General features: G+C 37.7%; 2 protein-coding genes across 2 annotated transcripts; one reads left to right on the plus strand and one right to left on the minus strand.

Annotated features, from left to right (window-relative positions):
- Positions 1–2,746: 2,746 nt before the first annotated feature.
- Positions 2,747–4,591, minus strand: LOC129245784 (activator of 90 kDa heat shock protein ATPase homolog 1). The gene is made up of 4 exons (XM_054884172.1): positions 4,310–4,591; positions 3,610–4,243; positions 3,408–3,543; positions 2,747–3,311 (listed from the first exon to the last, which is right to left on the minus strand). The coding sequence occupies exons 1-4, from the start codon at positions 4,455–4,457 to the stop codon at positions 3,168–3,170; spliced, it is 1,062 nt and encodes a 353-aa protein (XP_054740147.1). The 5' UTR covers positions 4,458–4,591; the 3' UTR covers positions 2,747–3,167.
- A 6,070-nt stretch (positions 4,592–10,661) lies between these two features.
- Positions 10,662–21,070, plus strand: LOC129246126 (ankyrin repeat domain-containing protein 11). The gene is made up of 4 exons (XM_054884687.1): positions 10,662–10,750; positions 17,736–17,800; positions 17,860–18,243; positions 18,307–21,070. The coding sequence occupies exons 2-4, from the start codon at positions 17,777–17,779 to the stop codon at positions 20,944–20,946; spliced, it is 3,048 nt and encodes a 1,015-aa protein (XP_054740662.1). The 5' UTR covers positions 10,662–10,750; positions 17,736–17,776; the 3' UTR covers positions 20,947–21,070.
- Positions 21,071–23,548: the final 2,478 nt, after the last annotated feature.

Below are 23,548 nucleotides of genomic sequence, written 5' to 3' on the forward strand. Positions count from 1 at the left end.
TTATTATAAAACTCAAGTTTATTGCTTCAAATCTCATCCGGGACTAAATGTTCACCACCAACGGAGTAAGTAATCAGTCTTTAGTCTTTTCATTTGACTCTCTCTCAAGCAGGATGCTGTGCGCTGCCTTCGCCTTCGTGCGTACGTGTGTGCGTTTGTGCCCACCTATTTGGGTGGGTGTCCTAGCAAATGTCCATTGGAATTTGAAACACACTCTGTATCTATTATGATGCTCTCTCTCTCGCTCTCTCTGCTTTCTCTTGCTTTGTTGCCCAATCATCAGCAAAGTGCAAAAGTCTGAATGCATTTGCTTATTTGTGGGTACGTGAGGTGTGGTGGAGGTGGTTGCTTAATGAATGAATGAATCCAGACGCAAACGAATGTGTCTTCTGGTAAGACGAAGCGTTGCTCACTCTCATTACTCTGAGTAATTCGGTCATGTCGGAAAGCTTTAAACTAAGTAATTCCAGTCTGTTGCGAAGCATACTTTTAGGCTGTTTACTGTGCTATTGAAAGTAAAAGCTTATTTTTTGAATTTTTCAAGATGTTGCCATGATAAATGTTGTAAACAGAATTTGTGCAGGAAACCTTTCTAATTGTTTCATATTTTGTTAAATTCAATCTCGGAAAAACGAGAAGCAGCACCAAAAAATTTAAGTTGGAAGCCAACAACAGACTCCTTCAATAAGAAATGAAACCTGCTGAATAGATTTTCGTTACCATTTACTGCTACTATCTGAAAAGAAGTGCTTTTACAATTCAGAAGTAACTTAAAACTAAGCTTAAATTCTACCCTTAATCCGCTGACGCTGCGCTTCCCACGTTGTTGTATTGCACCGGATACGCGTGCAAGGCGCTAGACGCAGTGTCAGCATTCCCATGACAGTCGGTTCTACGTTGCCGGAACGACCCGGATTTGTATTCTGCCAAGGACTGTCACTCCAGCAGCATTCCCCGTGGATGTATCGGGAATGTTTGTGCTGCTAAAACAACAACAACGCAGTGTCAGCATATTTGCGCAGGTGAGCGAGATGGCCACTGTGTTAACTTGCATGACTCCCATCAAACTTGTCCAGCCTGGACTCTAGAAAATACTTCTGGCGTCAAATGGGATTTTAGTCGGGATCTAGACGAACTATACAGGAATTGGTAGATAAGGGAGCTGTAAAAATATATTACAAAACACTACTAAAGCTAGTTGAAAAAAAAGAGGTTGTCTGTAAAGTTGGTTTACTGACGATAGTTTGACGTGATAACATCATAAAAAAATACTGATTGAATGGTTGCATTTTTCAAAAGAAAATTTTAATTTTATTTGTTTGATAGATATTTTGTATGGATATAGAGAATGAGGTAACATTAACACAACATAATATACTTTAACATAACATAACATAACATAACATAACATAACATAACATAACATAACATAACATAACATAACATAACATAACATAACATAACATAACATAACATAACATAACATAACATAACATAACATAACATAACATAACATAACATAACATAACATAACATAACATAACATAACATAACATAACATAACATAACATAACATAACATAACATAACATAACATAACATAACATAACATAACATAACATAACATAACATAACATGCTGTTCAAGCAAGGTAACGATGCATGAGCAAGATAACGACGCATTTTTTGGTGCGTGCAGCCGGCTACATAGAATTATTAGACGTTATAATAAAAAAATATATAAAAAATAATAATAACATTAAAACAACAGGTATTATTAAGAAACTTGGTTTTATTTTAAATTCTTCAAGTAAATCAAATTAATAATAATCAATAAGAAGGCAAATACAAATACGTGAATTTATATATGTACATATGCGCATATACATACATATATACGCTCACTTAAGTAGGAGAGAGCAAGATGTCGAACGTTGCCGTTCGTTTGCTTTGTTCGTTCCGCGCTTTCGCTTGCAGTTCATTCAATGCAAAGTGCAAGGTAACGACAAATGAGCAAGGTAACGGCAATGAGCAAGGTAACGACATATGAGCAAGGTAACACTAATGAGCAAGGTAACGACACATTTTTTCGTGCGTGCAGCCTGTTAAATCGAATTATAAGACGTTATCACGTCAAAAAAAATTTCTTTTGAAACCAATTACATGATTGAAGAACAGACAGACGTTCTTTCAGGGAACGAACCTACATCAGTTGGAGCTACCCGAATTTATCTGTGGTTAAGAGGTATCAGTAGCAGCTACTAAAATTTAAGTGACCAAGTTGTATGCTGTTACAACTATAACAATATTAATAGCATCAGCAGAAGGAGCTGCATTTACACTCGACAAAGGTGCATTCTTCAAAATGTACGGTTTTTTGCGATCTCTCAGTCAAACCCATTTTTCAGAAAATTTCGTTCCGAAAATTTTTATGGGTTTACAAGAAGAAATCGACCAAGGAATATATTTGTTGCTATAAAAGAATAATTCAGGGTTTATTCGTTTGGTGCCATACAAATCTAAGTCCTTTTTTAGCATTTCACGCCTTCTATTCCATTTCACGCCTTCCACAGTGAAACCAATGGCCGCAGAAAAGTGCTGGAATTATTTCTATATGAAATCACGTTTGCACATACATGAAACTGTACACTCACAAACTACATTGAGTTTATTAACTATATACATATGTTTGTACAACTAAACAATCCATTTCATGCATGAAATTTCGAAATTTAAGAAAACACACAATTTATCCTGGCATCAACCTGCGACCGAATCTTAGTTTATTTGCGACTTTTGTTTGTTGTAATGACAAAGATATGCACATTTCTTACAAAAACTTCTATAATTCAACTAATTTGCTCAAAATTCAAAATTACATTATTTCCCTTTCATATTTCAACTTTTTAATTAGTTTAAATTAGCTTAGTTTTGGTTTTTGTATAGTTTGTGTACAATCGAAGATGGTCCCCAGGTAAGCCATAGCCAAGCTGGCAGTCCTTAAAGCAATTATAAATTAAGTATAATCGAAGCATAATTTAACAGCGTAAGCGTTTTGTTGTTGTTGTTGCTGTTCTTTTGGTAAATTTTTAATGTGCGAAGTGATTCCCTTTTTGTAGATTACATCCCAAAGAATCCACAGTGTCTCGCAGATATAAATTAGCTAATTTTACCATATATCCGAAATAGATAATCCAAACCCGAATGTTTGCTTAATACTATGCCAGTAATATCGGTGCCAGTTGGCGCGCATAGCATCAAATTCAGATGCAGGAATGCCTGTTTGCAGCAGTTTCATTTGCGTGTTGTTTTTCTGCAAAATAGAAATAAACAAAAGTTGCAGAAATTAGAAATCCGAAAATATATATACGAATTTGAGAAAGTGTAATACTACAGAAGGGATCTTTACCGTCTCCTCCAATTCTATCACAACTTCGGAGTAGTGTCCTGAAGGCCAGTTTTTAAGTCGCCAAGATTGTTTTATTCTTTTTTCCGGTACCAGCTCTTCAAATTTGCCATGCACATTACCGCCATACAAAACGAATCTGAAATGCGAAAAATTTTCGTTAGGACCATAGCTTTTTTGGTATTAGCTCAAATGCAATACTTACTCGCCACCACGCGAGGAGTCTACTTTAGCTGGTGCACGTGTAAAAGCAGTTACCATTTCCGCTTTTGTTAGCGCATTGTATAAATCGTTTGCATTACAATTGAACTCTTCAGTCATTTTTAGCGTCCTTACGTCCAATTTACAACCAATGCTACTAGCAACCGTATCATTGGCTTTGGTTGGATTCGCAGCGTTTTTTAATTTAGTTTCTGTTGCGATGCTAGATCCAGGTTGTTTAGCCTTTGGTGTGATAACACTGTTTTCTTCACCTTTCTTCGGAAGTATTAAATTTTTCGAGTACTCCTCTTTCAACTCTTTAATATAGCACTCTAACTGCTTTCGTACGACGTCACGCCCAATATTGTACATGAATTGTTTCAAGTTTTCCGACTCATCGTTAGACTCATCAATGGTAATGGTAATCTCAATGTCATCGATGTCCATCTCCTCGGACAAATTCGGTATAGTAATTTTTCCCTTGTGTTCTAATTTACTATTTTTCAATAATATCCCCGTCCACTTAAGCACCAACTTCCATTCGTAGAAAAATATAAGTTTCCCTTTGCGGTTGTTAACCGTAGCCTCACCGCTACAATCATCAACCGTATCAACAACGCATTTGACCCCATCTTGCTCTGCAACATTCAACATTTCGTTTAAAGCACAATTTTTTAATGAAAGTGCATTTAAAATGGACTTACCAATTTTGAGACCATTCAATAATTGTGTCAAACGTTCCTTGGACCATGGCGTTGCATTTTTTTCAGTCCAATGCCAATTGTTGACATTTGTTGCATCAGGGCGTTCCTCAACAATCCAACGTGGATCACCTTCCCCCCACTTTGCCATTTTATATCAAATCTAGTAAATTCTTTAACCCTAATAGTTTATTGAATTTTTACAGTTTTCACAGTACGTTTTTCAGAACTTGCAGGCTGAGTTAGTGAATTTCTATATGAAATCACGTTTCCTATGGCAGTTGACAAGAAAAATGAAAATCGAGAATATTCGCGCATAAACTGGCAGCTGTTCGGGGATGCCGTACTGATTGGAACACATAAAATTATTCAATACGAATATTCGTATTCGGTTTGGAGACAAATATCGAAAGCTAGGCGAATATTGAAAATTGCCAAATTGTGAGTTAATGCAACGTAACTTCGTAACTTATATAAATATAAGAGTACAAATCTTTTTGTTTTTATTTTTCCTAGTAAAGGAGGGCAATACGTTTCATTTCACCTTTTGAATGAGAGTCAAACAAGTGTAATAAGCGTCTCGTTTCACTGGAGCTAATTAGAATCATTTTATATTCGATTGATTTTTGGTGTGGTGAATTTGCTAGCCGAGTTTTGTTAGCGAAACTGGGCTGGAGCTGGCCCAAAACGAATATATACGTTATGAATATGGTAAAATATATATCTTAAGGGCAAGAGATGGCTCGTATGCATATATTTTTTGAAAACCTTATTGGAAAATGGGTAATCGAACTGTTGTGGTATTTTTTTCTTTACAACAACAATAATAAACGTTAGCGAAAGTCTTAAAATTTAGTTTTTTTAGTAGTGGTTTCTTGAAATCCGCTTCGTTATATTTTCATATTCAAAAGTCCACTAAGAAATACCCCTAAAACTGTGCCACGCATACTCTATAGACTAATGGTGCTCACAGTCACCAACGTAAACGCAGCCCTGGTCGGTTGACACAATGGAAGTAATGAGAGCCCCATATACATATGTAAATGAATTCTCACCCCCCTTGCATTCTATAGTATTGTAGATCTTATCATAGGATTTTGCATAGTTTCCGTAGAATCGTGTTAGCTGATTGCTCACTCACCACCTCTCAATGGCAACATTGTGTTGATACAACCAAACACAAACCGATGTATTGTGTAAATGTGTAACTAAAAGAACGCAGTAGTTTTCTACGGGATAAGTTTTGCTCAATTTTGTGTATCCTACGGGCTGAGGAAAGGGACTACGATACGTTGGTGAGTGTGAGCACCATAAGTCCAGTTAAGCTAAGTTTCAAAGTTCAATTTTGTAGAGTTCAATTCAGTTTAAAAATTTACGACTGACTCTAATGCTGAAAACAGTGAAGACCACACGGAATCCCTTGCCGCATGCCCTTACCGTGCACAAAAACTCACCCCCGAGAACAACTGCGTTCTTTTAATTACATATTTACACAATACATCGGTTTGTGTGTGTATGTGTTTGGTTGTATCTATACAATGTTGCCATTAATATTTTTGCTTACACACTTTTTCACACATCCGCGTTATCAGTTACAATTTTTTATTGTTTAATAAACCAAAGCCAAAAACCAAAAAATGCAAATAGTTTATTTATCTATATTATAATTAACATTATTCAACAGTATTTTTAAGCTATTATATTTTAACAAAAATTATCATTTTTCTAAGTTTATTTTGTAAATGATTTCGAAATGTACTGCTTGGCAACACTGTGTGGTGAGAGAGCAATCAGCTGAGTCGGAATTACGGAATTTTTTTAATAATCGTGAAATAAAATCTACGGTACTGCGATACGGAAGGAAGGAACTTTTCGTTTACACGGGGTTCTCATTAGTTTGATCGAAACAGCTGAGTCGGAATTGCGTTTACGGGCTTCACTGTTTTCAGCATAAGAAATTTTTAAATGACAAATTTTAGTGAAACGAATTGGAGAATCTAATGTAGATATTGTCGAACAGCAAATTTAATGACTAATTGTGATTTGGGCCGCATATCGTCAGCAAAATATATTCGGTTTAGAAATATAAATTAGACAATCGGAAGTTATTAAAAAGTCGGTGTAAGTGAATAATGGAGTATTCACACACATTTATTCTTTTTAATTGTTTACTACCAATTTTTAAATTTTTTGTAATTTAGTCAAAATCTATGTGGTATATTTTTTAATCAAATTCAGCAATAATAAAAGCGGAGGAGGTCGAAAAGTTGTTATAGCTTTTTGTTTTTTTGCGAAAAATAGCAATCTTTTAAATTTCAACTTTTCCTCTGAAATCATTTGCCACTCAGTTATCTAAGAGAATGAAATTATAATATTATTATTAACATTTATAAACTTTAAAATTAGAACAATTTCGGTACGTTTTTTGGAAATAAGTATATAAATTTGACACAAAAAATTTAAAAATTTTTTTTCTTTTGTAAAAATATTTAAAACAGCCGAAGATATTTTACTGTAGAGCCATCTAAATCAAAATTTTCAACATTGAATAGATGTGAAAATTTTTTCATTAAATAAATGTGAAAATTATTCAATTTTCTTTTTAACTTCTTATTATTACTCTCCGAGCCGTTTGATACCAGACGAGCTTTCAGACATATGTAGGTGGGCACACTGCATTATAAATTTACTGCATTACAAATAGCAGTAATCAGTAAAATATTACTGATAATGAAGTTTAATTTGCATTACCAGTAAACTTTTACTAATTACTGAAAAAATTTGCAGTAAAAATATGTTTTTACTGATTACTGAAAAAAATTGCAGTAAAAATATTTTTTTACTGATTACTGAAAAAAATTGCAGCAAAATTACTGATAATATAATTCGATTTGTATTATCAGTATAATATTTATGTTCATCACGAAATTCAATCATTTATGTACTCAATAATTATTTCTTTTTTTTGGTTTCTCTTATTTTCCTAAATAACAAAATAATAACAAGTCAGGTAAGTTTAAAAAGATACAAAAGAACAACACTGTATATGTTATACTCTTACTAAGGCTTGAACGGTTGTTTTCATTCGCTGGAATTGTAAATCGGTCCAGAAGGCAAAAACTCAGCGATGCAAATTTTGAAATGCTTGTGTTAAGAAAGGCTAATAGCTAATAGCAAATCAAATTATATTAACAGTATTCTTACGGCAATTTTTTTCAGTAATCAGTAAAAGTTTACTGGTAATGAAAATTAAATTGCAATATCAGTAAAATATTATATTTACTGCATTTTTACTGTTACTGCAAAGTGCCCACCTATGCTTTCAGACAGTGTGACTCGCTGTCGTGTGATTTGTTTAACCTGATGCTAGAAAAATTTGTGGGAGCTGCAGAATTTAATCGCTCAGACATAATTTATTATAAGAGCATATACTTGCTGGCGTATGCCGATGATATTGACATCATCGGTCTTAACAACCACGCCTTCCGTCCGCTTAGTTCTGCCTTTTCTAAGCTGGATAAAGAAGCAAAGCGAATGGGTCTGGTGGTGAATAAAGACAAGAAAAAGTACCGCCTGTCATCAAAAAAGCTGTCGGCGCACGTCAATGTTGACAGTAATGATTTTGCAGTTGTAAAATACGTCGATTGTTTATGAACTAGTATTAGCATCGATAATAAGGTCAGCCTTGAAATCAAGTGTGAGTGATAAGGTCCTCTCAATCTGCATAGTCCGATCGTATGGTGCAGAATCTTGGACGATGTCAATATCCGGCCCCATCGGACTCCCTTGGAGTGTTTGAAAGAAAGATTATGCGGAAGATTTTTGGAACTTTACACGTCATAGACATAGTGCAGCGAATAAAGATCCAGCGACTCGGTTGGCTAGGTAATGCTGTCTGAATGAACGTAAACGCTCCCGAAATACTCTGAAAGTATCCGTTGCTGGTGGTAGCAGAGGAAGGCCTCCTTTGTGTTGGAAAGATCAGATAGAGAAGGACTTGACTTCACTTGGTGTGCCCAACTGGCACCGGTGAGCTCGAGAAATGACTTACGAGTTTTGTTAAACTCAGCCAAAATACTGTAAGTGGTTATTCCGCCAATAAAGAATAAGAAGTAATACTAGTATAAGAAGTGTAGAAGTATGCCAGCCAGTTTGATGTAGGCACATTTGCAATTTTCTTATTTTCATTTTTGATTTTAGCTCAAAGTTGTAGATGCTGAATTGGTAACATTTTTTCACAGCAGTTTTGAAGAATTTTTTGTATTAAATCATAAAACAGCAATCCAAATGACTTTTGATAATTTGGGCTTTTCAACTTAGAATTTTGAATTTCACATGAATCGTTTAATTTAAAATTTCAAAAATATATTCATTAAACGGGTTAAATAGAACGAGGCAGATTGAACAAGACAAAAAAAAAAAAATTACTGTATACTCGTAACTGCCAGGGCTGCGTACTGAAAACGAATGCCATTGCTACCTGACATATTTTGTCTCATTACACCATGGAATCTCACAGCTCTGAATATCCTCAGAGTGGGTAACAAAACTTCTTCAGATTGTAGTAAGTTTATTGATTGTCGCTGCTCTAACCTTAATTAGAGTAACCAGGAATAAGTTCCATGGATGCTACTGTTACTTTGAGCCAGTACACCTGGAAAATTTAGGCGTTTGATTTAGCTTTGCTGTTCAGGGCGGTCCTTAACTTTATGTTACATTTATTTATAATACATTTCTATTTTATAGACCCTTATTACAGGGTCGGGCACTCGAAGTGTAACCAACTTCAGTCTAGACTATTGTTTACAAGCGCGCGGAAGCATTTTGAAGAGAGTAAACGCGAAAAAAGAAAATCAGTAATGGATTTCAAACGTAATAGTGTAATTGCATTATATTTGGCTGGAAAATCACAAACCTCGAGCATCTTAAAGTAAATAAAGTTTTTGTTTATAGCACCATTACTCGTTACAATGCTACTGGTAGCATCGCGAAGCGTCATGGAGGTGGTCATCAAAAGACTGCAACATCACGTGAAATGGTCCAATACGTGAAGAAGCGATTTGAGCGAAATCCCCGACGAAGTGCCAATCAAATGGCGAAAGAACTGAAAATATCTGGCCGCAGCATCCGCCGCATACTGAAAAATGATCTCAAAGTAAAGCCTTTCAAGATCCAAAAGGCGCATGATCTCACACCAAAGCAGCAACAAGTCAGACTTGAGAGAACGAAGGAGTTGCTTCGCTTGGCCGAAAGCGGTCAATTTCCAAATATTGTCTTTTCTGACGAGAAAATTTTTCAAATTGAGCAATTCGTAAACTCCCAAAACGATAGGGCTTATTTGACTGATTGTTAATACGAGAATTTGAGTCATCGATTGGCCACCAGGAGGCAGCACCCGCCACAGGTAATGGTTTGGGCCGCTGTAACCGCAGATGGGCGCTCTCCATCCGTTTTCCTCGAGCCTGGCGTCAAGGTAAATACGAAATATTATCGGGAAAGTATTCTGGAGGTTGCTGGCAGACAAACATTTCGGTGGAAGACCATGGATGTTTCAACAGGACTCGACACCGTCTAACAAAGCTCGAGTGAACCAAGAATGGCTAAAAAACAACGTTCCGAACTTCATAACATCTACACAATGGCTTACAAATTCACCAGACGCGAATCCGATGGATTATTATCTTTGGGCCATTTTAGAGAGCAAAAGATTCACCAGTCTCGGGGCGCTGAAAGAAGTCATTGTCTGTGAGTGCGCCAAAATACCTGCAAGTCACATTTAGGCAGCTTGCGATTCGTTCATATCGAGCAGAGGTAAATTGATTCTGAATTTTGTATTATTTTCACACATTTTTTACTTTGAATTGAGTAAAAGTAAATTTCCAAATTAAATTTATGGCCTTTTTAATTGGTTACACTTCGAGTGCCGGACCCTGTATATGCATATATTATATTATAACGGAAGCAAGGCGTTCACTGTGAAAACCGGATGAGTTTTTCTGTGCCTTAATTATTTATTATATTTTTTAATGTTAAAAAGAAAAATTATATTGAAAGAAGCTTTTTCGAAATACTATGAACATTTCAGTGGCAAAACAACCAACCGAGGATCGAATAAGCACATATTTTAGAATACAATTCTTTTGTTTCGTTACAAATTTTGCGCAAATGACACTCGAAAGGGTTGCCATCAATCTTCTAACTATTCGCCTACTACCTTTCGCTTAGGACCATATGTTTTTTGGCTGCCTAACATACTTTAAGCCAAGTTTGAGTTAGCCATAAACTGGTTTTCAGACGCAGATATGCATTTAACTATCTTCGTTTGCCATTTCGAACAGTTTACGTTAAGCCATTGAACGAAATGAATGTGGCGATCGGTGTGAGGATTACTTGAATGCCGTTTTCGCGCTCGTAGACACAAATATTTATTATACTTTACAGTGCGTAAGTGTGTGTAAATACCATCCTATGAAAAAATTACAAATTAAGTATTGGAATTTCGTGCTTCAACTTTACGCCTGCGCCTTTGATAACTCACAATCACTTTCGCACAGTGAAATTTATGCAACAGTGAATACCTAAAATGTGTGAGATAGAAAAATTTAATACATTTTATAAGTGAAATTATTCAAATGAAACACATAAGTGGGGCTCAACACATACAAATATATGTGTGTATGAATGACTGTGTGTGCAGTTCGTAGGCTTAAACCACCAGTGGGAATCAATAACCTACATACAAATGTATGCATTTACACAGAATTTTATGGGACAATTTTTATACAACATGCCAAAATTTGCATAGAAAATATGAAAAAAGATGAAATATGTAAATATTTCTTTTTTGAAGAAAATTTGCTTTGTTTAGTGGTTGGTTACCTTTGAGAAAAGTTTATGGCAAATACGCATGCATATCTTTTACTTAGCGGCCAAGTGGTGGAAAAAGTGAAGTAAACAGTTAATGAAGGCCAATGGCATTTGTGGTAACTTATCTTGCGATATTGTTCGTGTCAAACTTCGTTTTACGTAGTTGCAGAGGGAAATCATTTTTTTTTTTTTCATATTCGTTTTTCGCTATGGATATTGCACATATGTATGTGCGTATGTATGCACGTATTTGCTATGCATAACACGGCATTGTAAAGTTAAATAAATCAGCGACAAAAAAAAGGAAAAATAATAACAAAATAAAATAAAACAAAAGTGTATGTACAAAAACAAATATAAAAAAATACGCCAAGCAAGACGCAATTTTACGTGCAGTAATTTTTATCATTTTGAATACTTAGAAAACGATATTCATCTGCTAAATAAAGAAACATAGAGAAAAAAACAAGAACGCGACAAACGAGAAGTAATCGACTTCAAAGAGAATAAAGATAGTAATAATAATTCGCTGAGGATTAAAAACGAAAATTAAAAAATATAGATAATTAAAAGTATGCTTTCGGGGCTTCAAATAATTTCTAATACATTTAATATTGGTTCCATAAAAGACAATTTCAGTATTTATGAAGTTACTTGCACCTTAAGTAAGGTTTACGAAATAGAAATAGATACGATACAAAAATAACTTAGTGACTTTATAAAAAATGCTGTTTAAATGATTGAAGTTTAATAAATAACCACAGTCTGTGGGAGTGGAATACCATATATATATATATGTATATATATACATATTTATATATATATATATTTATATATACATATATATGTAATTGACGCGTACACTCGTTTTTTTTTGGTGTTTGGCCGAGCTCCTCCTCCTATTTGTGGTGTGTCTTGAGGTTGTTTCACAAATGGAGGGACCTACAGTTTCAAGCCGACTCCCTACGGCAGATATTTTTTTAAATTTTTATGAGGGATTTTTTTCATAGCAGAAATACGCTCGCAGGTTTGCCATTGCCTGCCGAGGGGCGACCGCTATTAGAAAAAAACTTTTTCTCTTTTTGGTCTTTCACGGAGATTCGAACCTACGCTCTCTCTGGAACACCATAGTACTTTGATTTTTTGCCACAAATCCTTTTTCTTTTTTAATGTTTCCTTCGCGATTCGCTTCTTTAAATCACCCGAAAAGTTTTCAATGGAAGAGAAGCATCCCCTACCGCGGTGAGAACTCTCGTCCTTTAGGGCATCTGACAGTTGACCCAGTATCATTTTTAAGTTGACTTATTTTTCATCGCTCCAATGAATGTTATACAATTTTTCATACCCTCTGGTCCACACCATGACTTCTGTTCTTACGCAAAACTTTTCCTCTTCCTTAAATTTGATTGTTTCAACAGAGGAACTTTTCGAACTATTTTGCTTGGTAGGTTCAAGTTTTATAATTGACGTCAGTTCTCGCTGATACTACTTATAGGTACATTGTTGATTTCAGCTGCAATTAAATTATCTTCTTTTTTTGCCACCACGACATTCTGTGGCATTTTTTAATCGTACAAGTGACTCAGCGATAAATTTGTAAAAAGCGCTCCTCAACGGTGCAATACTGCACACAAACCATCTTTGAAAGAAATTCATATTAATTATTAAATGAATTATTTAATTCGCTACTTACGTTATATTCACTATTTTTGCACTTGGTTGGCTAAAATGCAAGAGTTATCCGCAAAGTACCTATTTTAGTGGCCACTCAAAATTACACTTTCTGAAAATAACCAAACCTGTTCAACCAACGGCTCTTTTAAATTCACAACGAAGCAGTAAAAAAGGCGAAATTTTAATAAAAACTTAAAATTTTTCCGAGCTGCACAAGGAAATCGATAGATAAAGACGGCGTACCTATTTTAATGACGATATGTGTATATATATATATATATATATATAATTGGCGCGTACACCCTTTTTGGGTGTTTGGCCGAGCTCCTCCTCCTATTTGTGGTGTGCGCGTCTTGATGTTGTTCCACAAATGGGGGGACCTACAGTTTTAAGCCGACTCCGAACGGCAAATATTTTTATGAGGAGCTTTTTCATGCCAGAAATACACTCGAAGGTTTGCCATTGCCGAGGGGCGACCGCTATTAGAAAAATGTTTTTCTTAATTTTGGTGTTTCACCGAGATTCGAACCGACGTTCTCTCTGTGAATTGCGAATGGTAGTCGCGCACCGACCCATTCGGCTACGGCGATATGTGTACGTACGATTAAATTTATTTCGTAGACCTACAACAATAAAAAGTAATATTAATAAAGAAACGCCATAGCCGGATGGGTTGGAGCGCGACTCCCTTTCGGAAGACGTTGGTACGAATCTCCGTGAAACATTAACATGAAGAAACAGTATTTTCTAATAGCGCTCGCCCTTCAGCAAACCATGAAAAAGCGCTTGATAAATAATATCTGCCATTCGGAGTAGGCTTAAAACTGTAGGTCCCTCCATTTTGTGAAAGACGCACGCCACAAATAGAAGGAGGACCTCGGTCAAACACTTACAAAAGGTGTACGCGCCAATTATATAATTAAATATAATTTTATAATAAAGAAACAACGAAATGCTGGCGTTCAAGCCATTTGCAATTGATATTTGTTCAATTGTCGACGAAGCTATTTGCTTTTTTAAATCTAGCATATAACGGTAAAAATACCATTTTTAATATTTTAAGCTTCAAGTCATACAAAACCACATTTCTGTGTAACGAAAACGCGAGAAAGAGCAGAAAGGCGCGACTGAATTTTACTCGTTCGCAATTAATTGACTCAAACACATTGAGTTCAGCAATCTCGATCCGACTGTTGTGTTTCAGCTCTGAAAACGTTGTTGGCTTATTCACGCAGGCTTTACTTTTCAAGAAACCCCAGAAAATGTAGTCTAGTCGGGTTAGATCGCTTGATCTAGGGGGTCAATCGATGTCACCATTGCACGAAATTAATCGACCGAGACTCTTAGATCGCAAGAATGCAATGTTTTCCCGTGTTGTGTGACTTGTGGCATTAATTTTCATACTAAATTTCAATAAATCTAATGCGTTGTTCTATCGTGTCAGCTTCCATGGTCAAATTTGTCCGTGTTTATCCTTGACACATGTCAAAGATGACAAAAAAAGGCACTGTATAGGAATTATTCAGAACTAACATCTAGGCGTTGCTCTTGAAAGACCCTTCATAACTGGAGAGTGATTTTCAAAATGTGCTCTCTTAACAAAAAAAAAACACATTTTTAAAAATATGTATGTCGATTCCTAAATCAGCGGTAAAATCCATTTTATAGAGGTGAAACGCAGAAGTGGAAAAAGAGAAGCGAAAATCCTACATCAGTCGATTGCATGTTACCAGAACGTCCCGTACTTAATATATCCGGCCAAGGACTCTCATTTTAGCTGCATTCCTCAAACATTTATGCAACAGTAACAACAATCCACAGATTATAATTTTTTTACAAAAAGCACCAAAGCAGTTCCAAGAGAATTTGTAGGTGAAATTCAACTGGACGTTAGGTTATCCACTAAAATATGAGAACTATAAATATAAAGTAAGAATTTTACTGCGAAATGAGAATTTGGAATTCAGTCTTTAGCCTTACCGATGTACAACATGTAGGAAAAAAAACATTTCTGCATAAGAAACACTTCTTTATAAAACAAAAAACGCAGCAGAAAACCGAGGTTGAATTTCGCGATCGTTCGCAATCAAATTGCGTAAAATACAAGGTGGCGCAAAATTAATCACTCATTGGAAGAACAAAATTGGATGATTCATTTTGCGCCACCTTGTATAATTCTAAGCGCATAACCGACATAGTCCAGCACGTAGGTGGCAATGTGCTACAGTAGAGTGCTAATAAAGGGTGTTTTTTTAGAGGTTAGGTTTTCTAGATGAAATAAAACGTATATAGTTTAATGTTATGGCCAAGAATTTAGCTTTATTATAAAGATAAGGGTTTGCCATTATGTTTTAAAAATGATTTCGGGCAAGTGGCCGCCGCGGCTGGCTCGAATAAATTCCAGCCGAGAGGTCCAATTTTCGACCACTTTTTGCAGCAATTGGGGCCGTATGTCAGCAATAACGCGCCGAATATTCTCTTCCAAGACGTTAATCGTCTCGGGCTTATCTACGTAGACAAGCGACTTCACATAGCCCCACAAGAAATAGTCCAGCGGTGTTATATCGCACGATCTTGGAGGCCACGCCACAGGTCCACGGCGCGAGATAATGCGCTCACCAAAAGTTTCCTTCAATAAATCGATTGTTGCGTTGGCTGTATGGCATGTAGCGCCGTCTTGTTGGAACCAAAGGTCGTCCACATCAACATCGTCCAATTCAGGTACGAAAAAGTCATTAATTATGGCTCTATAAATCGATTGTTGCGTTGGCTGTATGGCATGTAGCGCCGTCTTGTTGGAACCAAAGGTCGTCCACATCAACATCGTCCAATTCAGGCACGAAAAAGTCATTAATCATGGCTCTATAGCGCTCTCCATTGACTGTAACATTATGGCCGGCTTCATTTTTAAAGAAATATGGACCAATGATTCCCTCTGCCCATAGAGCACACCAAACAGTGACTTTTTGAGGATGTAACGGCGTCTCAGCAATGGCTTGTGGATTATGTTCACTCCAAATGCGACAATTTTGCTTATTGACATACCCATTCAACCAAAAGTGAGCTTCATCGCTGAACAAAATTTTCTTGTGATGCGTCGCGCGAACCGAACCATTATTTTCGTAATAAATTTGCACGATTTGCAAACATTGTTCAGGTGTAAGTCTATTCATTATGAAATGGCAAACCAAACTGAGCATAAATCAAGTGACAGCTGTCAAAAAGACCATCTACGAAAAAAGTAGTGCCAACTTGAAAACCTAACCTCTAAAAAAACACCCTTTATTTCTTTGCCATTTTTATTCTATCACTGAAGCGATGACGGCATCTTAAGAGCAGCAATGATTGCTTTTGTTGGACAACCAAACGCCACTTGCGTACATCTAGGCTTATAAAACTGAATGTTATGTCACGTTGGCACAATATTCCGTCTCTTTGCTGATTAAAAGTCATGGCTGATGGTTAAGCATAAAATAGGCCATGAAGTATTCCGAAATAATAATCAACTACCCGCCAAATTGAAAAATAAGTGGGTAGATATCTCAGGCAGCTATATTGAAAATCTCCTATAGCCTCATCATATTTTTAGAGTTATTCTCCATCAGTCTAGAACTCCAGATTTACTAGTTCTATCGGGTGTTTTTTAGCTGCATTAGAACTATCGATATAGATAATTGTGGTTTGATAGCTGAGAATGACAAACTGTATTGACATTTCTGTTCACTAAGGTTTGGCAAGTCATCACGAATAGTTTAACGCCAGAATCGCCAGAATAACGCTTCCAAATTGTGGAAATTTACTTTGAAAAAATAAATATATTCGTGAAGTTCATAGAGCGCTTCGTTTATTTCACGTGCTGCTTACCCAGTGGCGGAATCAGGGCCGTGGAGAGAGTATTCGGGCCCCGGGGGAAACTTGAGATGCGGGCCCCTTCAAATTTTTTTTTATTTATCAAAATGCGTATTATGTTATAGTGAGCCTCGATTCCGGGCCGCTCTCAAAACTCCGGGCCCGGGGGAAAAAGTACCCGATCCCCCCCCCCGCCTCTCGTCGGGCCTGGGCGGCATCATCGGTCCTTATTTCTGGTGAACGCTATCGAGCTATGATGACTGAAAATTTTGTTCCAACAAGACGGCGCAACTTCCCATACAGCGAATTGAACAATCGTTTTGTTGCAATATTCGATCCACCATTGACACCATACGGCCAGGTTTATTGGAAGAATTAGTGATATATGGTTCATTAGACAGGGCTAGTTTACTGGGGCGGCAGCCCTTGGTCGTGAAAAAATCGAGTAATTCCGGTAAAGTAGAACTGGCTGCCATGGAAGTGTGGAAGAAGTAGTCAAAAATTGGGCTGATCGAATGGACCATGGAACTCGTAGCCGCAGCGGACATGTGCCGGATATCATATTCAAAAAATAAATGTCTTGAAATTACCTGCCAGATTATAATAAAAAAAATTCACTCCAACAAAAATTCTGTTTTGTATTAAAAAACCTCTGAAATTATAATTGATAGGTGTTGGTCTTCAATCAAAAAAGCGCAATTAAGTTGAACTCCCATGCATTGTACAAAAAATAAGAACCTTACAAATAAACGACTATTTGGGTTCAAACCTTTAAAAACATAAAATACTGAAGGAAGGCAATGGATGAGGCCTAAAACAACCTCTGGCGCCCTATGAAGCATTAGGTGTCGTACAAAACCAAACGACATGGCACTCAATGTGCTAAAATAAACATAAAAAAATATTTTTTGATTGCTATGGGACATTTTCTTCTTGGTACGACTCGATGATTATGTGATAATTTTGCAAACTTTATGTTAATCTGAAGCAACGATGACTTTTTTGTCTAACCTATTTTAAATATTTTGCATTATTACAGACTCCGACGTTATTATAATTCTCTGAGGTCCAAAATCAACTATGTTGCCAAATACAATTAGTCAGGTAAACAGATTTCTTGCTCCATAACAAAAAAAGTATTTTATAATATCTACTCCTCCCAGGATCGCGGCAAGGATTGGACCAGTCTCCATGAGGCTGCCGCTAATGGCAATGAAGAAATGATAAAGACGCTGCTTGCCGGGAATTCGGATACCGCTGCAAAGGAAGCCAAATTAGGAAACACACCACTGCATGAAGTGGCTTCGCGCGGTTTCAGTCGCTCGGTGAAATTGCTTTGCACACCCAAAGTGACCACCAAATCGACCTCGAAGAGCAAGCAAAAGAATGAACCACCTAAACCAAATCGGGGGACTGTACAAAATCCAATGCTGAGCATACAGAATTTTGCCGGTTTCACTGCCTTACATTTAGCTGCACAAAATGGCCACAACCAGAGCTGTAGGGAATTACTTTTGGCTGGCGCCAATCCAGATGTTGAGAATTATGTAAGCCAACGATTTGCTCAAAGCTAAATAACTTTTATCATATTTTCGTATCTTTCTCTCTAGTATGGCGACACAGCTCTGCACACAGCCTGTCGATATGGGCATGCAGGCGCTGCACGCATACTCATTTCTGCCTTCTGCGATGTGAACAAGAAAAATCTCAATGGGGATACTCCGCTGCATATCACCAGTGCTATGGGTAGGCACAAATTGTCACGCATACTTTTGGAGGCGGAATGCGAAATTAATTCACGTAACTCACAATGTGAGACGCCGCGCGACATAGCGATACGTAAGGGTTTCGGTAAAATATTAGATATTTTAGATAATCCGCATCGCATACGTAACAAGAAAAGTAAACCGCCAGCGGGTGAGGAGGACAAAACGAAAGCTGGGCCATGTACAGCAAAGTCACATTCGAATGAGGTGAGTTGGTCACCTTATGGCTGTCATTATTTCCCCGATATGCGCGCCTTTCCATCACCCAAGCTGGAAACGTTACCCAAAGAACCACTGAAGCGCGGTGAGCAGTACTATTTGGACCTCGCCGGACACATACGCAAGGGGCCGATCGGCATAGGAAATATCTGTTATTGTGGACCTTTCTTCAAGCATATCGAGGATAAAATCAATTCAAATAAGCGACATTTGCGAAAATACGTGCACAATGCCAAGGAGCATTTAGATGACAAAGTGCAGGCGTTGGCAGCGCGCACAAACCATCAAATTGAGAAGCTGACACGCACCATGATCGCTGATCGTGTAGAATGCGAGAATAGACGTATTTACTTGGAGAACTACTTGAAACGTGGCGATCCTTTGCGGCTAACAACTGACGTCATCTCGAAGGGGAAAGAAGCACGAGAAATGCTCGATACGTTGAAACGTTGTCGAAGTCTAGAGTTTCTCGAAAAGGTCGATATGTTGGAGGGTAAAATGGCGAACTCGCGAAGTTTCGATTTGCTCGACGCCAACGCAAACGAAGCAACTGGTTTGCTTCACAGAGACGAAGTGAAATGTTGCCCACACTCCACGGATATGCAAAATCAATTAAGCGAAGATTCGAACAATGAATTCTACGATGTGTCGAAGCGTTTGGGCAGCTTGCTTGCAAAGACTAGCACATTTTTGAAAGTACCTGCGCATAATGAACAAGACTACGAACAGTCGCCGGAAAAGTTAAAAACTCCCGCCTTGGATATAGACACAGGTGATGGAGCGCTTTGTGCGCGAGTGCAAAATATGCATTTGAGTCCGTCGAACAGCGAGGCATCTAATGTCACTCCAGCGCAAATGAGTTCCGAAACTGGGGTCGTCTCGAGCCCCGATTATAATTGCAATTTCCAGCTAACACATGCCGCAGCAAAACGCAAAGCGATTGCTGCGATGCCAGAAGAAGAGACCACAGCCTCGTCAACGGCGTCACCGCTCGATCGGCAACACAGAGATAAACCGATTACCGAACGACAGCTAGAGTATTTGTATGACATACAGAAGCGTGGCAGTGTCATACAGAATGTGATAAGCGCATTACGTAAGAGTCACCAAAGAGCCGATACCTTGGCGGATGTGAAGACGCGCAATGAATCGGAGTACACACAGGAGGATAAGCTGCGCTACAAAGATGAGCTATTTCAAGTGCATCGCTTGGCCGAAAGCGACAGTAAAGAGGAGGCAATGTTGAAAGAAATTGGGCTACCGCTTGAAAACACGATCGGCAGAGAACCACACAACCTCGTCAAGACGTCGGCATTTGAGTTGAAAAATCGCGATTACACCGATATTCCAAATTTGCAAACACAACGTGGCCGCTTGACAACGCCAGCGTACATCAAACAAGGCACACCTGTGACGCACTATCAGAATTCCTCGTACACTGAAAGTCATCCGGGCGAAGAATGCTTGGACTCTTTGGAGATCGTGCAACAGCAACCGCAGCTTGAAAGTGCACATGACTCACCAGTGTATGCGCAACAAATTTTTGAAGGCAAGCCGGCGGTGGCGCGTGGCTCAACGCCCTCACATGCCACCGACTCACCAGATTCACAGAATTACGTATTCCAAACCAACTATTGGCCGGAACGATATGTGCCAAAAGATGCCTACTTTCACGACTTGTCCCAGCGCAAGTGTAGAATGGCACCGCCAAGTGCCGTCCAAACAACAACAACAGTAGATGAGATTTCCGGCTATACGAATGCATTGCCAAAATTCAATGTCGCTAACGCCGTCAAAAGCATAGAAAATCTGAATGGCCAAGTACAAGCGAATACTTACATACGAGATCCCACAGTTAGAAGTAGCATAAATTCGAAATCCCACTTGGTGCCGGTAGCAATCAAGACAAGCCAAAGCCTGGTGCCTGGTAGGGTCCATTCAAGTCAAAGCGGATGTGCGGAATGCACCGACGCGGTTTGCAGTGAAAATTGTGCTTACAGCGAACAAGTTGGCACGGTTAGAGGCGCACAGGCTCAACAAATGAATCATGTGGAGGGACAGCGCGTCTCGCATGCCACTGAGGCGGGCACTTTTGGAATGACTACACAACCAAGCGGCTTAAGTGAAACGGGCATTGTTACAAAAGCAGCAGTGCACAATGGCGGGCACTACGGCTACAGTCGAGACGAAACTGGTGCACTCGGCGCCAAGACCAGGTTACCTGCGACGGGTTACTATGCGAGCAATGTGTCTAGCTTGGTTTGACTTTTATTGCAATTAAGGCTTTAGTGTTAATGTAAATAGGAATTAAGTTTTGTAAATGTGTGTGTGTACATATGGAAGCGTGACTTTATAGAAATGTAAATTTAGTTAGTCACAGACTGGACTCGTTAAGCGTAAAATATATTTATAGTATAACTGGAAAAAGTAATTGTGTATTGCGTATAATTTGAAATGCTCAACTTCGGTAAAGAAAAAATAAATATATCAGTGTTACGTTTCTTGGCACTTAAGTAAATATTTATTCCAAATCATGAGCTTCCTACATATTCTGCGCCTGGTTTATTCATCTGAATGCACACATGAACGCCTGTGTGTGTGCGGACTAAAATAGAATTAACATTGAATTATCGTCAAATTGGAAAATAAAAGATTGTTTTTCATACGCTCGGCTCATACGAGGAAAGCGCGACAAAGTGGGAGAAAGCAATAAGTGGTTGACAAAAGATGTTTGTCCGTACACATACAAACATATCTAGGTACGTTTTTAAGGAAAATATAAAATACGCCCATGTATGGGGATGTTATGTACTTGGTTTTAATGCCAACTAAAGCGCAATAATGATTTACAATTCAAAACATAACAATAAGAGATAATCTTTCCAAAGGCATACACACCCACACGCACCCTGTCAGGAATCTGTGTGAAGATATGCCTACTTATGTAAGTGCGTACCCTGTGAGGAAGTACAAAATAAATGAATGCAGAAACGGTCCTTGAGTATTGCGACTTTTCATTAGATGCCTTTTTCTATATTTTATATCTTGTCAGAGGGGAAAAGCTGTTAAATTGTCAGTAGGATAAAATTTTCCCTTCGCTTGCAAACGTATAAAAGTGTCATTACTTAAGTCGGTCGAGAATTACAAAGAAACTACACCGGTGTGGAGCACTGATTTAGAAAAGGTCTACAAAAAGCTAGCTCTGTCTGACTGCGGTTATTTGACACCTATTTAAGAGGTAAGACTACCCTGAGCACCCTGAAATTAGAGGATTACCGATAACTTTTTGAAGTGAAAACTTCTTTAGAATCGTTGGGAGTGATTTGAGAAAAAGTGAAACGAAAAAAGCGACACTCTTGGCTACGAATATTACATATAAACGTAGCGACGAACTAAATAACTTTTAGGCCAGCGCCGACAGCATGGCGCGATAGCCGAGCGGCTAGCAATGTAAGCTTCCGATCCAAAATTCTTGGTTCGAATCACAAGAAAAAAATTTTTTTTATACAGTTATTTTATTTTATTTTATGATATGTTTATGAGGAGCTTTTTTCATGGCAGAAATACACTCGGTGTTTTGCCATTGCCTGCTGCGGGGTGATCGCTATTAGAAAAATAGTTTTCCTTAATTTTGGTGTTTTCACCGAGATTCGAACTGACGTTCTCTCTGTGAATTCTGAATAGTAGTCACGCACCAACCCATTCGGCTACGGCGTTTGTTTAATTTTACTGATGCAAAAATGAGGAAAAATATATGAATAAAGTTTGCTTACTGTTTACACATTTTCCAAAGGTGACGGAGAACCAAAAAAAAGTCGATTTTCAAACAAATACGAGTGCATATGTGTAATTGTGTTAGAGTTTCGGTCACGCCCCAGCAAAACCTGCGTGTTCGTAAATATTTTCATTTTTAAATATTTACCGCAATTATGTCGAAAACTAATGCAGAAAAGTGTCGTGAATATCGACAGAAAAAAAAAAATCAATAAATAGCATCACGGAATTCATTCACGAAAATTTAATAAAGTATACACCAGGAGTATCGCGGATACTTAGAAAAGATTACGATAAAGTTCCAATGATTTTAAGTGGCGATTTTAACGTAAATTTTGCATTGGACACAGCGGTTCCTTTAATTGACGTTCTCAATACAACATTCAATTTAAAAATGTGTAACAATCGCACTGAATCGACAACACGATCAAAAACAACCATTGACGCGGTATTTCAAAGATATGTTGACAACATCGAAACCAAAGCATTTGTATCATATTTTAGCTATCATAAGCCACTCGTATCATTTGTTGAAATTGAAAACATTGAGGATGAATAATAATAAAATGAAGAAAATAAAATATGAACTTTATAGCAATATTATAATGAACCTATAATTATCCCGCTCCTAATGCTGCTTTCGTCTTATTCTCTCTCAGTTTGTTTTACGGAAGGTTTCACTTCTATCGCGTCTAACCGTTAGACTGGTATTTTTTTTTTTACGAAACTACGACATGTGGATCCATCTAAAGAGGAATGGAATAAGGAATTCTCACTAAACCACTTCGATACTACAATCTATACAGATGGCAGCATAATGTATTGTGGTGTTGGAGCTGGTGAATATTCTCATAGACTTCGAATTGAAAAATCTGTGCATCTCCCTAATACCAGGCGTCTTCTAGGCGGAAGTACTGGCAATTGGGGAAGCTTGTAGGCTACTGATCCCAGATTTCTCTTTTAAGTGCAATATCGCTATTCTCTCGGATAGCCAAGCTGCAATCCAGGCAGCTGTTGGATTCGACGACAACAACCTCGAAAGTGGTGGAACAAAGTAAGAATAGCCTTACCACCTTTAGCGAAAACCATAAAG

This window comes from Anastrepha obliqua, chromosome 4 (assembly GCF_027943255.1).
Source record: "Anastrepha obliqua isolate idAnaObli1 chromosome 4, idAnaObli1_1.0, whole genome shotgun sequence".
In the NCBI taxonomy this organism is placed as follows: Eukaryota; Metazoa; Arthropoda; class Insecta; order Diptera; family Tephritidae; genus Anastrepha; species Anastrepha obliqua.

What these genes read in the sequence shown, in the direction of transcription:
- LOC129245784 (XM_054884172.1), bottom strand. Translation starts at nt 4,457, where the DNA reads ATGGCAAAGTGGGGGGAAGGTGATCCACGTTGGATTGTTGAGGAACGC. An exon ending in ATTGAATGGTCTCAAAATTG is followed by an intron (nt 4,244 to 4,309) that starts GTAAGTCCATTT and finishes TGAATGTTGCAG; the next exon opens with AGCAAGATGGGGTCAAATGC. An exon ending in GACTCCTCGCGTGGTGGCGA is followed by an intron (nt 3,544 to 3,609) that starts GTAAGTATTGCA and finishes TTCGCATTTCAG; the next exon opens with ATTCGTTTTGTATGGCGGTA.
- LOC129246126 (XM_054884687.1), top strand. Translation starts at nt 17,777, where the DNA reads ATGTTGCCAAATACAATTAGTCAG. An exon ending in TGCCAAATACAATTAGTCAG is followed by an intron (nt 17,801 to 17,859) that starts GTAAACAGATTT and finishes TACTCCTCCCAG; the next exon opens with GATCGCGGCAAGGATTGGAC. An exon ending in ATCCAGATGTTGAGAATTAT is followed by an intron (nt 18,244 to 18,306) that starts GTAAGCCAACGA and finishes CTTTCTCTCTAG; the next exon opens with TATGGCGACACAGCTCTGCA.